Source organism: Colobus angolensis, unplaced genomic scaffold, assembly GCF_000951035.1.
Source record: "Colobus angolensis palliatus isolate OR3802 unplaced genomic scaffold, Cang.pa_1.0 Scaffold78, whole genome shotgun sequence".
NCBI lineage: Eukaryota > Metazoa > Chordata > Mammalia > Primates > Cercopithecidae > Colobus > Colobus angolensis.
Window position 1 is genome coordinate 447,123 of NW_012121598.1, and position 13,995 is coordinate 461,117.

Below are 13,995 nucleotides of genomic sequence, written 5' to 3' on the forward strand. Positions count from 1 at the left end.
AAAAAAAAAAAAAAAAGAAAATATTTTGCTAAGCTTTAGAAGCTCATCACAAAGACCACTTATTGAATGATTCCATTTACATGAAGTGTCCAGAATAGACAAAATGATAGGGACAGGAAGTAGGTTATTGGTTGCCTAGGACTTGGGGGTGAGGATTAGGGGAGAAATACCTATTGGAGTTTCACTGTGGGTTGATGCTTTATATTCTGTGTCTGATAATCTGGTATCTGGAGTCCCTGTGGATGTGTCTTTTGAATGTTGTTTTGCTAGAGGGATATTTTCTCCTCCTGCATCTGTCTGTATTTGACTGTGTGGAGGACTCTGTATTTGAGATTTTATTGTCAGAAATAATTTGAGGCCTAGATGGATGTTACATTTTTTTCAAAAAAGAATTTTGCTCATTTTTTTCAGGCACTTGGGAAAGCCAGCAATCAGGTATCACCGTTTTTTTAAAAGTTTGTTTGTTTTTTGAGCAGGAATGAAAGTTTATTAAACAGCTTTAGAGCAGGAATGAAAAGAAAGTAAAGTACACTTGGAAGAGGGCCAAGCAGACATCTTGGAGGTCAAGCGCAATCAGGTATCATCCAATCTTAGGCTAGAGGTTTTCTGGGCTACCTGAAAAATTTGAATGGCACTGGGTAGCAGACCGCAAGGGCTGGTTTACCTCCACTTCACCGCTAGTTTCTGGGTACAGTCAGTGCCATGTCAAGCCACAGTAAGCCCGAGGCAAAAGAAACATCAGTAATACCGATCTTGTTTTCATTTAACATTTTGATATTTTGTTCATCATGGATTTTTTCATTAATTTGATCTTTAAAAATAGTGCATGAATACTTATCTGGATTACTGAGGTTTTTTTTGGTCCTCCTAAATTTTGTGGACATGGTGAGTACTTCACTGATCTCACACTACTTCCAGCCTTGGTATCTGCCTTGGGATTTGTACACCCTGGGCAGTTTGAAGAGAACAGCTGGGGTTCCCTCCAACTTCCTATAAAATCCCATGAAGGTTTCCTCCTTTATGATACCATTTATAATTAACTATAAGACTTCCACAGGATTGGGGGCCAATACATCACATTCAGTAGGCTTATCAGACTACTTTTCATCCTCAAAGTAATGGGTTAATAGAAAATTGGAAGGAATAAAACCACGTGCTCATGCTTGTAAATCCCAGCACTTTGGGAGGCTGAGGCAGGCGGATCACATGAGGTAAAATTAAAATTATTATTTTAGAAGCTAATACAACTTATAATATTGATATTAACAATCAAATATATTGGGATATTGAACTAAATTCCCTTCAGCATATTATCCCTATGGAGCAGGATTGGCCTGAAGCATTATTTTGACTTCAGCAACAATAATTATAGTTTATAATCACTCAACAGATACACACTACAAAGTACACACTGCTACAGATTAGGTAGGCAAATGACTTGCTGTAAAGTTAATTCAAATATATGAGAAAGCGTATGCTAGAACTTTTGGTTGGCTCAGCCATCTGTAGAAGTCCAAACCAACTGGTTATTAAAAATGTGTGGAATCTGTATGTACACTTTGATAATCTATTTGGTTATATGATATTGCAAGACAAGTGGTAGCTCTCCAACTAGGAGTGATCATTTTGTCACGAGAAGGCCTTGATCACGGATCGGGGATGTAGACCACACTGCGGATTGTTTTGAGCATGACTATTTTCTGAGGGGAAACTCCCTCCCACACACACAGGGCGGTGGTGGTGCTGGAGTTACAAGAAAGATAATCGATGTAGCAAATTCTAAAAAACGAGAAAGATTAGGATCAAAGGATGGTTGTGTGGATTAGACTTGGTCAGAAGGTTCACCTCTTTTTCTGTAGCAGTGAGAGAAGTGACCCTTTATACAGGGTTGAGAAGCAAATGCATGCAATGAGATGAAGGCCTGATTTTTCTCTCTAGAAGCTTAGGTAGTCTAGTAATCCCTTCATCCAAAGTTTCACTTTCAGCAGTTTCAGTTACCAGTGGTCAACCATGGTCCAAAAACATTAAATAGAAAAATCCAGAAATAAATAATTCATAAGTTTTAAATTGCATGCTGTTCTGTGCTGCGTGATGAAATCTTGCACTGGCCCACTCCACTCCCTCCACCTGAGACGTGAATCCTCCCGTCCAGCATATCACACTGTATACACCACCCGTCCTTCAGTCACTTAGCAGCCACCTCGTTATCAGACTACAGTCTTGGTATTCGAGTAACCTTATTTTACTGAATAATGACTCAAATGCAAGTCTCGATGCTGGCAATTTGGACACACCAAAGAAAAGCCTAAGTGGCTTGCTTTAAGGGAAAGGTGAAAGTTCTCAACAAGAAAAAGTTGCATGTTGAGTTTGCTGAGATCCATAGTAAGAACGAATCTCCTATCTGTGAAGTTGTGATAAAAGAAAAATAAATTCATGCTAGTTTTGCTGTCGCACTACACATGGCAAAAGTTATGGCCACAGTGCGTTGATAAGTGCTTAGTTAAGGTGGAAAAGGCATTACATTTTTGTTTGCAAGACATGAACAGAAAACATGTTCCCGACTGACAGCCATGTTTTGCACCAGATTAACTTTATCATAGGTCTGCATGGATAAGAAAAGGCATAGTACACATAGGGTTTGGTACTACCCATAGTTTCAGGCATTCATCGGGGATCTTGGAACATATCCCCTAAGGATAAGGGAGAACTACTTACTGGAAAGGAAAGGAGAAAGAAACTTAACCAGAATAGGCAAATGTATATAAACCTATAGAGGATTGTAAACTGAAGGAACTAATGCCTGATGGTCTCTATTTCCTCTGTGAAAAATAAAACAATATGATCAGCTAAGAAAATGTAGTGAAGGTTTGGAATAGCTACTGAGGAGGACATAGAGAACTGTGTAGCAGAATTGTCGGGTAGTATTTAGGCCTGCAAATATATACCCTAATGTGCACCAATCCACACAACTGGATAGATTTCTCAAGCAGGATTCAGTCCATGTATAGGACTAATAGGTGTTTCTGTAATGGATGTAAAACGAACACCAGGATGTAAAGGAGTTAAAGGTGTTAGTAAGGGTATGGTTGAAACCTGTGACTCATTTCAAAGTACACAATCTATGCAGATTTTTCACAAAAAACACATTCAGCAACTTAAGAACAGAGCCTCTTCCTTTCCGGGGCCTAGGATTACTCCTTATACTCAGAAGATATTCAGATATTTTTGAATGAATTAATTAATACACAAAAATCTGACTTTGCTAAGCATTTCTGAATGTAAATATTAGATTCACTTTTGTGATGAATATGTTGATTATTTTAGAGAATTAGAATTCTGTATCAAGAGCCACATTCCTATAATTTACTTACACTAAAATGACTAGACCAATGCCAAATTCAGTATGGAACACAAAAGTTTATTAGAATAAAAATACACATACAGTATCAACACTAAAATTATTTCACATCGCATATAGGTTTTACCTCCATTAGTTTTTTTTAATGCTTATAAAGTCTATGCTCTAAATAATTTGCACATTTGTAAACAAATCTTAGATTACCAAAGATGCAGTGTATCTATCAGATATTGAATATCAAAACTTAAGGATGGGAACTGATAGCGAAATCCAATTACACTAAACATTCCTGTAAATTTTTAGAAAGAGAGGAAAAGATTAAAATAATTCACTTGAAATGAGGTAAGATGTATATGAAAAGGTTTTTAGTAGCATATATCACAATGGTGAGATGAGAATATTAAAAACATTCATGGAAAATTCACTTTGATGTTTTGCATAGTCTAGGTTATTTTTTAAAAAACAAAAAAATAAAAATTACCCAAATTCCTTATTAGAAAGAGAGACAATTACCTGGTTCTACTTAGGATCCGTGTATGTTCTAAGTCTTTCTCTCCTTTATAAAAAAAGAGATTATCTGATTCTATTTAGGATCTGTGTACATTCTAAGTCTTTCTCTCATTTAGAGAAAAACATTCTCAAGTCTATAGAAGAGGAAAAAAAATTAAGATTAGGACCAACATTTCAAGCTGCCTTTTGGAAAGAAAATTAAAAACAGAGGTAGATGGTTAATTATTAGTGGCCAAGTTACTCAGGTGACTAATTTTTGTCTTGGTACACATTCACCAAAATTTTATACTTGAAGCCAAATAGTAAATAACTTTAGGAGTAGAGAGTAATACCTAGCAGAAGTTATTTTCTTTATGTCAAAGAAAAGTAATAGAAGCAAACCAGGCTTACAACCCCTGTTAAGGAGATGATTCTTTAAAGCACTACAGTTCATGCACTTTTTAAAGCAGGATAATGACCCTTGCCCCTAAGCTTCTTAGGTGTATCTGAGGCCAGCGCCACAAGCTCCATCAGGCCTGTTCAGTCCAAGTAGGACTGTAGGGTGCCTCGGCGCCGGACATCACAGGTCCAGCAGTGGAAGCCTCCTCCCAGGGAATTGGCATTACGAATGTTAACTTTAATGGTAGTGATACCTGCATTGAAAGAGAGATGAGGTCAGTTAGATGGACTAACATGAAGATTCTCCTAGAGAAAGCAGGCCTACAGATTTGGAGGAATCCTGTGGTTCTAATCCTTAAGGATGCCCAATCCAGAATAGTCTTTTCTCTTCCAATTTTATTTTCACCAACTATATTTCATCTGCTAATATAAAATCTTCTCCAAAAAGTCAACAGAGAACTCTGAAGTTTTGTTCTATTGACTATTTACAAGTCAATAGACTGAGCAAGTGTACCTACAAAATGTTCAAAATGGTCAAGTACTAAAATCTCAAGGCCTGGCCGGGCGCGGTGGCTCAAGCCTGTAATCCCAGCACTTTGGGAGGCCGAGACGGGCGGATCACGAGGTCAGGAGATCAAGACCATCCTGGCTAACACGGTGAAACCCCGTCTCTACTAAAAATACAAAATTAGCCAGGCATGGTGGTGCATGCCTGTAATCCCAGCTACTCAGGAGGCTGAGGCAGGAGAATGGCATAAACCCGGGAGGCGGAGCTTGCAGTGAGCTGAGATCTGGCCACTGCACTCCAGCCTGGGCGACAGAGCAAGACTCCGTCTCAACAACAACAACAACAAAAATCTCAAGGCCTTTTAGAATTATACGTTAACTACTTTGTCAGACTGTTTCTAATTTTACCATGTTAATTTAATAGGCAAAGCAAAATTTAGCTGACCTGAAAAGTTGACTTTACATATTCACATGTAAGGAGAGTTTACTGATACAGATTAACTTCACCAGGCCACCATAAGGCAACAATGGAACACAGCTGGTGTTTTAATATCTGGGTTTGTATGGTTATACAGGTACCAAAGCAAATCCAGCAATCAGTTTAATCTGGTACCATCTGTAATAACAAGGCTATGATATGCGTGGCCTATTTAACCAACGGTATTTAGGAAGAATCTGTTGTGTTAGACATAGTGGGGTTTTAAAAAGCAAATCTATTCTTCTTCCTCAAGAAGCTAATTATTTTGAGAGGAGGATAGGCTACAAAGTCACTAAGGGCCCACTGGTATAGCCAGGGAGAGGAAGGTGGCATGAGCCATTCAGAAAGACTTTCCTAGTCGGGCATGGTGGCTCACACCCATAATCCCAACGCTATGGGAAGCAGAGGTGGGTGGATCACTTGAGGTCGGAGTTTGAGACCAGCCTGGCCAAGTCACTCTCTACTAAAAATACAAAATTAGCCAGGCATGGTGGTGCATGCCTGTAATCCCAGCTACTCAGGAGGCTGAGGCAGGAGAATCCCTTTACTCAGGAGGTGTAGGTTGCAGTGAGCCGAGGTCGCGCCACTGCACTACAGCCTGGGTGACAGAGCTCTGTCTCAAAACACACACACACACACACACACACACACACACACACACCCCTTTATAACAACAGCTCATATGAAAATCCTTTCCTTCAACATTTCTCTCAATAATACTAGAATCATTGGTCTAAATTTTGAATATCAGGATAAGTAAACTCCTACTTAAGTAAAACCCAGTCCTGCTCTTCAATTCAAAACTGAATGATTTACTGACACACTTTCTTGCGTTTCACTACTTTGTTAACTATGCTTATTACACATAAAAGTTACTTCTGCATCTGTACGCTTATGAGTCCTTTAAAATATGTGATGACAGGACACTTTTAAAGGACCCACAATGATTTCTTATTTGAAGAAGGGCTGGCCAAGCTATCTGCTCACTTGCAAAGGGGTGGGTTTCCACACATGGGCACCAGGAGGCTGGCTAAGTCACATAAGATTTATAAACTTACTGCTAAGGGGGTGTCTCAGGAGTTCAGGATGCATCTCCAACTTTTGGGGGCTACGTGTGTTAAAAATAAAAATACTGACTTTCTGTGAAATAATAACTTGGTGCCTCTAAAAGGAATCAAAATTGAATTAGATAAACCATTTATCAAACCTAGCATGTAATTTCTTTAGTTCTTCTCCTTTAACATTTTCATGTATGACAACACGTTTCATTTGTTGTACATACCCAGCTTTTCAAACATCTTTTGAGTTGGAACTTCATTGGCATCCACCATAACACGTTTTTCATCTAGCATTAAGACATTCATGGAAAGCCATTTGGATGACATCCAGAGTGGATGATCTAAAAACAGCAACAACTGTTAAACCATGTCTGCTATGATTTTGGTTTAAAGCAAGGATTTACAAGTGAAGAATATATTAAAGTGACAGCTCAATTCTCTCAGTAGTTCACTTTCCATGTGAACGCTTATTTTAATCTTAAAACAATTTATCTATAAATGGTATGAATCAATCTGTACTCATTATACATTTGAATGTATTCTTTTAAAAGTCGTATCTTGGCTGGGCATGGTATAATCCTAGCACTTCGGGAGGCTGAGGCAGGAGGATTCCTTGAGCCCAGGAGTTTGAGACAATTGCCCAGAGATGGTGTCTTACTGGGGAACACAGCAAGACACCATCTCTGCAAACAAACAAACAAACAAAAAATAACTTGCTGGGCATAGTGGCCTGCACTTAATAGTCCCAGCTACTTAGAAAGCTGAAGTGGAAAGATCACTTGAGCCCAGGAGTCTGAGGCTGCAGTGAGCTGTGAATGCACAACTGCACTTAAGCCTGGGCGACAGAGCAAGACACTGTCTCAAAAAAAAAAAAAAAAAAAGTCATATCTTGCTTTATGTGATATTGTCTTATTCTGTCTTCTCCTCACTTCATTTTCTATGGAAGAAAAAGTTGCAAACACAAGTCCCTGCCTTTTTCTGATGCTCACAGTCCCAAGCACCACTTTACACCTTACTGAGGAAACACATTCTCTAAGCTGCTAACATTTGGGCTGCTCTCTATAGGCAAAAGATCCTTGGTCACTAAAGTCATTATTTTAGTCTATCAGTGTATGAAAGTAAACATACCATCTGGGATGATTGGTGTTGGAGGAGTAATGATAGTCCATCCTGCTTTCTTGAAAAGATCAATCTATAAGACCGAAAAAACCCCCCAAAACTGTTAAATTCACATATACTATTATTATTCTTAGTCTCTAATAACCCTTATCAGTAATAATTCTTTTTGAGAAGCTGTCTTCTTAGCTTCCAAAATAAAGAAATTAAAATTTCTAAACATTTGGGTGATTTTGTCTGAATCCTAATTAAAAATGTACATAAAATCCCCAGATTAAAGTTAAAAAGTAACAGAAATATTGAAGCTTTTAAAGACAGTCTTATACTTTTCTCTGGTTTCAGAGTCTTAAAAAACCAAAGATACTTTCCTTAGAAATTCTCATTTTAAAAATTGAAAAATTTCCTATTTAGTTACAAGAAAACAAAAATGTGACTATGTCAAACCCACAGTCCTTCTACTTCTTGTCCATCATTTTGTATCTAGGACCATGGTATAAAGACAGATCTGTTAGCTATGCATTCTCAAAGAACTATATGGTCCTTAGCGATCTTTTGCAACTCGGCCATCCCTGTGTTCACATACCCACTAACTATATGAATAAATGATAATAAAATGAAATGAATAAGTAGTCATGGTCATCGGGTCTAAAAATAAAAAACAGAAATGAACAGTGACACAGCATAACAGTGGTTTTTAAAAGTTGTACTGCAACCTTGCAAATAACAGAAAATCACTCATCACCTAACTGGAAGTAGGGGGCTGTGGACAGAAAGTAGGAGGCTGCAGGTGAAAGGGATAGACTAGCTGCAGTTCAGTGGCTCTGCTTCTCCCTACAAAGCAGGGTTGGCCAAAGGGAGCCTAACCCACTGTAGAGGGAAGACAACCGCTGTCTAGTGGCATTGCCCTGCCCATGCAAGGATCATCTTGTCTAAAATTTGCTGCTGTGGAACTACTGTTGCAAGTTATGAGATAATGCCACCCTGTTTGATAAAAATACACACATATGCACAAATCTGAGACTTTGACAAAAGCAAGCGGCCAAAGTCTGATGATCCCATACTAATTATTGTGTCAACTACATATATTCCTGCATGGTGGACATCTTGTAATAAACCATAAGGAGTCCAATGTTTGATCATAATAATGTTGAGTACTGCTGAATCTGTCATTCAGAACCATTAGGAACCATGGAAGTGCTTAAAATAAAAGTGTCAATTATTTTAGTTACTAGATTCTGTTGCTTTTCCCGAGTCCCGAGAAATCTCTTACCTGGTGACATGGTCGGTCAGGGTTGGAAAGCACAGTACCAGGTCCAATGATGTTGAAGGTAGCATCAATATGCATGGGATTGGGATCTTTAAAGGAGATGATATGTACTCTGTAATCTGGAGCAAGATGCCTACGCATCCATTCAATGCCTAGGTAGTTTGTAACCTGAAAACAAAAGAAAGACATACAATCAATAAATATTTGGTTCTATGTCTAGAAAACTAAAAATACTCAAGGTGAAAAAAATTTAGGATGAAAATATTTTAATTTGGAAGTAAAGAATATAATAATATAGTGTGAAATTTCAGAGGCAGCCTGCGTTTACCTGGCTTCTCTGTGCAAAAATATCTTTTCCAGCTCGAATGAAGTCAGCAGCATCAAAGCATGGCTCAAACTCAGTTGTCACAAATTTTCCCTGAGCAGCCAATTTGTGTCTGTCTTCTACAGAGTGGATGGGATAATCCTAATTGGAACAAGAATGAACACAAACAATGCATTGGATCATGAGAAAATTATTTATAAGGCATACAGTACTAAGAAAATTAGTTTAACATCATTTTCCAAAATATTACTACTCAGTTCTAGACTAAAACATGCCTGGGAAAGAAGCGGGTCCATGATAAATAAACCAAAACAACAATAAAACAACAAACTAGCATTACAGTAATTTCCTGATACAATAGTCCTCCTTTACCCATGATTTCACTTTCCATGGTTTCAGTTACCTGCAGTCAACTGTTGTCCCAAAACATTATTTTGAGAGAAACAGAGAGACCACATTCACCTAACTTTTAGTAAAGTATATTTATATAATTGTTCCATTTTCTTATGCATTATTGTTGTTAGTCTTACTGTGCCTAATTTGTAAATTCAACTTCATCACAGGTATGTATATATGTATAGGAAAAACAAAATATAGAGAGTTCAGTATCAGCATCCACTGAGAGTCTGGAACGTATCCCCTAAGGATGAGGGGGCACTATGTACTTAGAAAAAAATGGTACATGCCAGGTGAGATGGCTCACGCCTGTAATCCCAGCACTTTGGGAGGCCGAAGTGGGCAGATCACCTGAAGTCAGGAGTTCGAGACCAGCCTGGCCAACGTGGTGAAATCTCGTTTCTACTAAAAATACAAAAATTAGTCAGGCATAGTGGCATGTACCTGTCATCACAGCTACCCAGGAGGCTGAGGCAGAAGAATTGCTGGAACCTGGGAGGTAGAGGCTGCAGTGAGCTGAGATCATGCCACTGCACTCCAGTCTGGGCAACAGAGCAAGGCTCTGTCTCAAAAAAAAAAAAAAAAAAGGTGATACAGAGGCAGTAACTGATTCTGAGAATACTCCATGACCCATATGGAAAGTAAACAGGATGAAGTCATTCTGTTCTTTTAGAAAAGGAATTTGGTCCCAAGCCTAACTCATACCATAATGAGATGCCATGTTTCCCCTGCCAAATTTGATTGGGAGTGGCAAAACCCAGAAGCTATTTTGATTTTCAGTTTTTTTTCTATAAAAGATCAAATGGTAACTGATTTAATAAGGGACATACATTTCGTTTTACTGTGAATTTGGACTGTAAACCAGGTTCTTTTTCTAGAAGAAGAAAAGTGAACTTCAGTCTAGTGACTTTTCTGGTTCCACTAATGAATAGTGGTATACCTGTAGGCCAGTTTCTTCCCCTCTAATGGAATGATACTACAGTATCATTAGGGTTGTTGTGAAAAACAAACAGGATTGAGGATGTAAATAAAGGGTTTAACCCAGGACCCAGAAGAAGGTAAGCACCAAAAAGTGTTAGCGATTATTATTACTATCATAGGATCATTTACTCTTATCATATTCATCATAAAATAATCACTTTTTAAAAATAAGATGATGTTTTCTCTTTCTAAAATGCATAATATGTAAAAGGTATCACAGAATCTCTATCTTACTCTTTGTGGATCAGTTAGAAAAGTTAGTAATAAGCTAGCCTATTATTAGGGACTCACCCGGTCATAAAGCTCATCAGCCATTGTGGGCTTAGGAGCTGTTGTCCACTTGGCGCCACGGTGGAAGTAGTCTTTGATAATTGACCTGTACGCTCGGTACTCAAAGAAGCGTGAACGCCATGCCATGGGAGCCTCGATAATCTCATTGCCCACAACTATCAGGATGTCTCGAGGCATTGCACTGTATAAACCTGTCAGACCAAAAAATTCCATGACAACTTCAGCAGTGTTAATTTCCAAGACAAAAAAGGTCTATATAGGGCCAGGCGCAGTGGCTCATGCCTGTAATCCCAGCACTTTGGGAGGCCAAGACGGGCGGATCACTTGATCCTGACTGGGCTGGTCAGGAGTTCAAGAGCAGTCTGGCCAACATGGTCAAGCCCCGTCTCTACTAAAAGAATACAAAAAAAATTAGCCAGGCATGGTGGCATGTGCCTGTAATCCTAGCTACTCGGGAGACTGAGGCAGGAGAATCACTTGAACCAGGAGGCCAAGGCTGCAGTGAGCGGACATCATACCACTGCACTCCAGCCTGGGCAACAGAGTGAGACTCTGTCTCAAAAAAAAAGTCTATATAATATGACCTTTTTTGGTTAAAAAAAACTAGTAAAAATACATGTGTATATGTATATATGAAAATGGCAAAAAATTTGAATAATACATACTAGATTGTTCACATGAATTCTGTGTGGTGGTGAGGAAGCCAAGAAAAAAAAGAAAAGAAAAAAGTGAAGGAATAAAGTCCTTGTACAAAGAGATGTTGAACCACCAAGCTTTCACCATTTGTAAGCTCCTTTCTTGCTATACAGAAACAGAGCTCTCAAAGGACCATCAGCATCACAAGATAAAAACTGAGCCAAGGATCGATCTAAAACTAGAAATTAGAACAGTGACCTAAGGCACAAGAACAGTCATGCTGCAATGTCAGTTAAAAATAAAATGGAAATGTTTCTATTCCCCCTTTAATTTCTGTTCTTGAGGAAAATTAAATATATCCACTGTTCTTATGTAAGGAAATGACTATAAAGTGTAGGAAAATTTGTTATTTCACGGAGATTCCACTAGATGGAATGGAGTTTAGAATGTATACATCTTAATCATATCAACATGGACCAAACCATTCCTAAATAAATCTTTAAAGTTTTCAAGAACTAGCAAAGCAAAGGACTCTCCAAGAAATTTTTTGGAGCTTTCCCCTTACACATTAAGAAAGACACTGAAAATTCAGACACTGGCAGTTTAGTTATCTGACATCACTTACCCGTAGACTCAAAATCAGGAGTTTTATACTTCAATGACCAGTCAATGGGGTCAGGCCTCCTCACTGTCACTCCTTCCATTTTTAAAATATTGCACATTTCTTCAATTTCAGTAACAGCCTTTTTCAAATGATCTTTGGGAAAATAATGCCCTCCATGCTTCTGGTAAAATGGCCAGTACTTTTCATATGTGTTGGCCTGGAAGTAGAAGCAAATAAACGCAATACTTACAGGAGAAAAATATAGCTCATGATAGGTTCACAGGCAGTAAACAGCTCTTTGTATAAGGTACTGGAATTGAGACTCCAACCACGCCATGTTCAGTGTTGATTTCTAGCATTGAGCACATATGCTCTCTGGGCAGACACTCAGTATCTGCTGAATGAAGAACTCTAAAACATCTTGATGTTTTGAGATCTTTTGCTCCTTCTGCCTGAGATCTCATGCCCAACGACTAACAGCATGTTTACCTTCAGACAGGCTTGGAATCCTCTTGGCCAGTTTTTTTTGCCACACTTTGCAGACAAAACAGGACATAGCACTTCTATCAGAGAGCCTCAATAAAACGGAACAAGAGAACACACAAACTAGCATAAGAGAATAAAAGCACTTATACTAAGCCAAAACCATGGGTTATCCATGCATCTCAGAATTCTGTCTGGAAAATAGCACCTCAAGATATTTTGTGAAGGGAAAAAAAGATATTTAGACCCTGTTAAGATCAGGAATAAACTTTCAAATATGATTTATTTCTCTTTAAACCCCATCATTGGTCAGGCATGGTGGCTCACCCCTGTAATCCCAGCACTTTGGGAGGCCAAGACAGGCAGATAGCTTGAGGTCAGGAGTTCGAGACCAGCCTGGCCAACATGGCGAAACCCCATTTCTACTAAAAATTCACAAATTAGCCAGGCCCGGTGGCATGTGCCTATAGTCACAGCTACTTCGGAGGCCAAGGCAGAAGAACTGCTTGAACACAGGAGGCAGAGGTTGCAGTGAGCTGAGATCGTGCCACGGCACTCCAGCCTGGGCAACAGAGTGAGACTCTGTGTCAATAACAGAAAGAAAGGAAAAGAAAAGAAAAGAAAAGAAGAGAAAAGAAAAGAAGGAAAGGAAAGGAAGAAAGAAAGAAAAAGAAAGAAAGAAAGACAACAACAACAAAAACCATTATTGACTTTCCCATTCAACAGAATTAACACTTGCCAAAATTGTGTAACAGTGCAAATATGCCTTTGGTAATTCCCCGTCAAAATGCCTCACACCAACCACACCTCTCCTTTTTCTAATCCATTCAGCTCTTACATCTTTTCGAGTCTTTTTGTCATAGAAGAAAGTGATATGATAACCAAATTCACAAATTTTTAATAACTGAAGAAAAAATTTAGAAAGTTTCCAGGGCTGTATGTATTTTAAAAGACTACCAAAGAGAAAACATTTGAATGCTTTAAAATGGCTCAATCAGTTTGCTAAAAATTATTGTTGAATAGGGTAGGTGCAATAGCTCTAAAATATTGTTTTGTTTTGTTTTGTTTTTGATATGGAGTCTCACTCTGTTGCCCAGGCAGGAGTGCAGTGGTACTGCACCCTCAGCTCACTGCACCCTCCGCCTCCCACCAGGTTCAAGTGATTCTCCTGCCTCAGCTTCCTGAGTAGCTGGGATTACAGGTGCAGGCCACCACACCCGGCTAATTTTTTGTATTTTTAGTAGAGACAGGATTTCACCATGTTGGCCAGGCTGGTCTTGAACTCCTGACCTCGTAATCCACCTGCCTCGGCCTCCCAAAGCGCTGGGATTACAGGTGTGAGCCACCGTGCCCGGCCAAAATATTGGTTTTCAAAAATGTAAAAATCTACACATATTCTGCATTCAGATTGTTTTCCAAATGTCTAAGTTCTCAATTTGCATAAATACATTGGGAAATGTACATGATGCATCTTCCCATTTTTCAAGCTACATGAAGCAGAACTCCAATCAGAGAATCCAGACTCTAAGAAAAAGCCTCAAACCTTCATCAAAAGATTAGCAAAGCAATGTACATTGATATATTTTAAGTTTAAAAATGTTTTAAAT

The 13,995-nt window shown here is 38.7% G+C and overlaps 1 protein-coding gene across 1 annotated transcript in view; it reads right to left on the bottom strand.

The window, feature by feature from the left end:
• Positions 1-3,397: 3,397 nt before the first annotated feature.
• Positions 3,398-13,995, bottom strand: part of GATM (glycine amidinotransferase (L-arginine:glycine amidinotransferase)) — an 18,263-nt gene continuing 7,665 nt past the window's right edge. The window contains exons 3-9 of the mRNA XM_011928540.1: positions 11,927-12,122; positions 10,666-10,856; positions 9,001-9,138; positions 8,676-8,840; positions 7,418-7,481; positions 6,514-6,630; positions 3,398-4,500 (exon numbers count right to left, since the gene is read on the bottom strand). Coding sequence (XP_011783930.1) covers positions 4,388-4,500; positions 6,514-6,630; positions 7,418-7,481; positions 8,676-8,840; positions 9,001-9,138; positions 10,666-10,856; positions 11,927-12,122 — 984 coding nt within the window. The 3' untranslated portion in view covers positions 3,398-4,387. The remainder of the gene's footprint in view (positions 4,501-6,513; positions 6,631-7,417; positions 7,482-8,675; positions 8,841-9,000; positions 9,139-10,665; positions 10,857-11,926; positions 12,123-13,995) is intronic.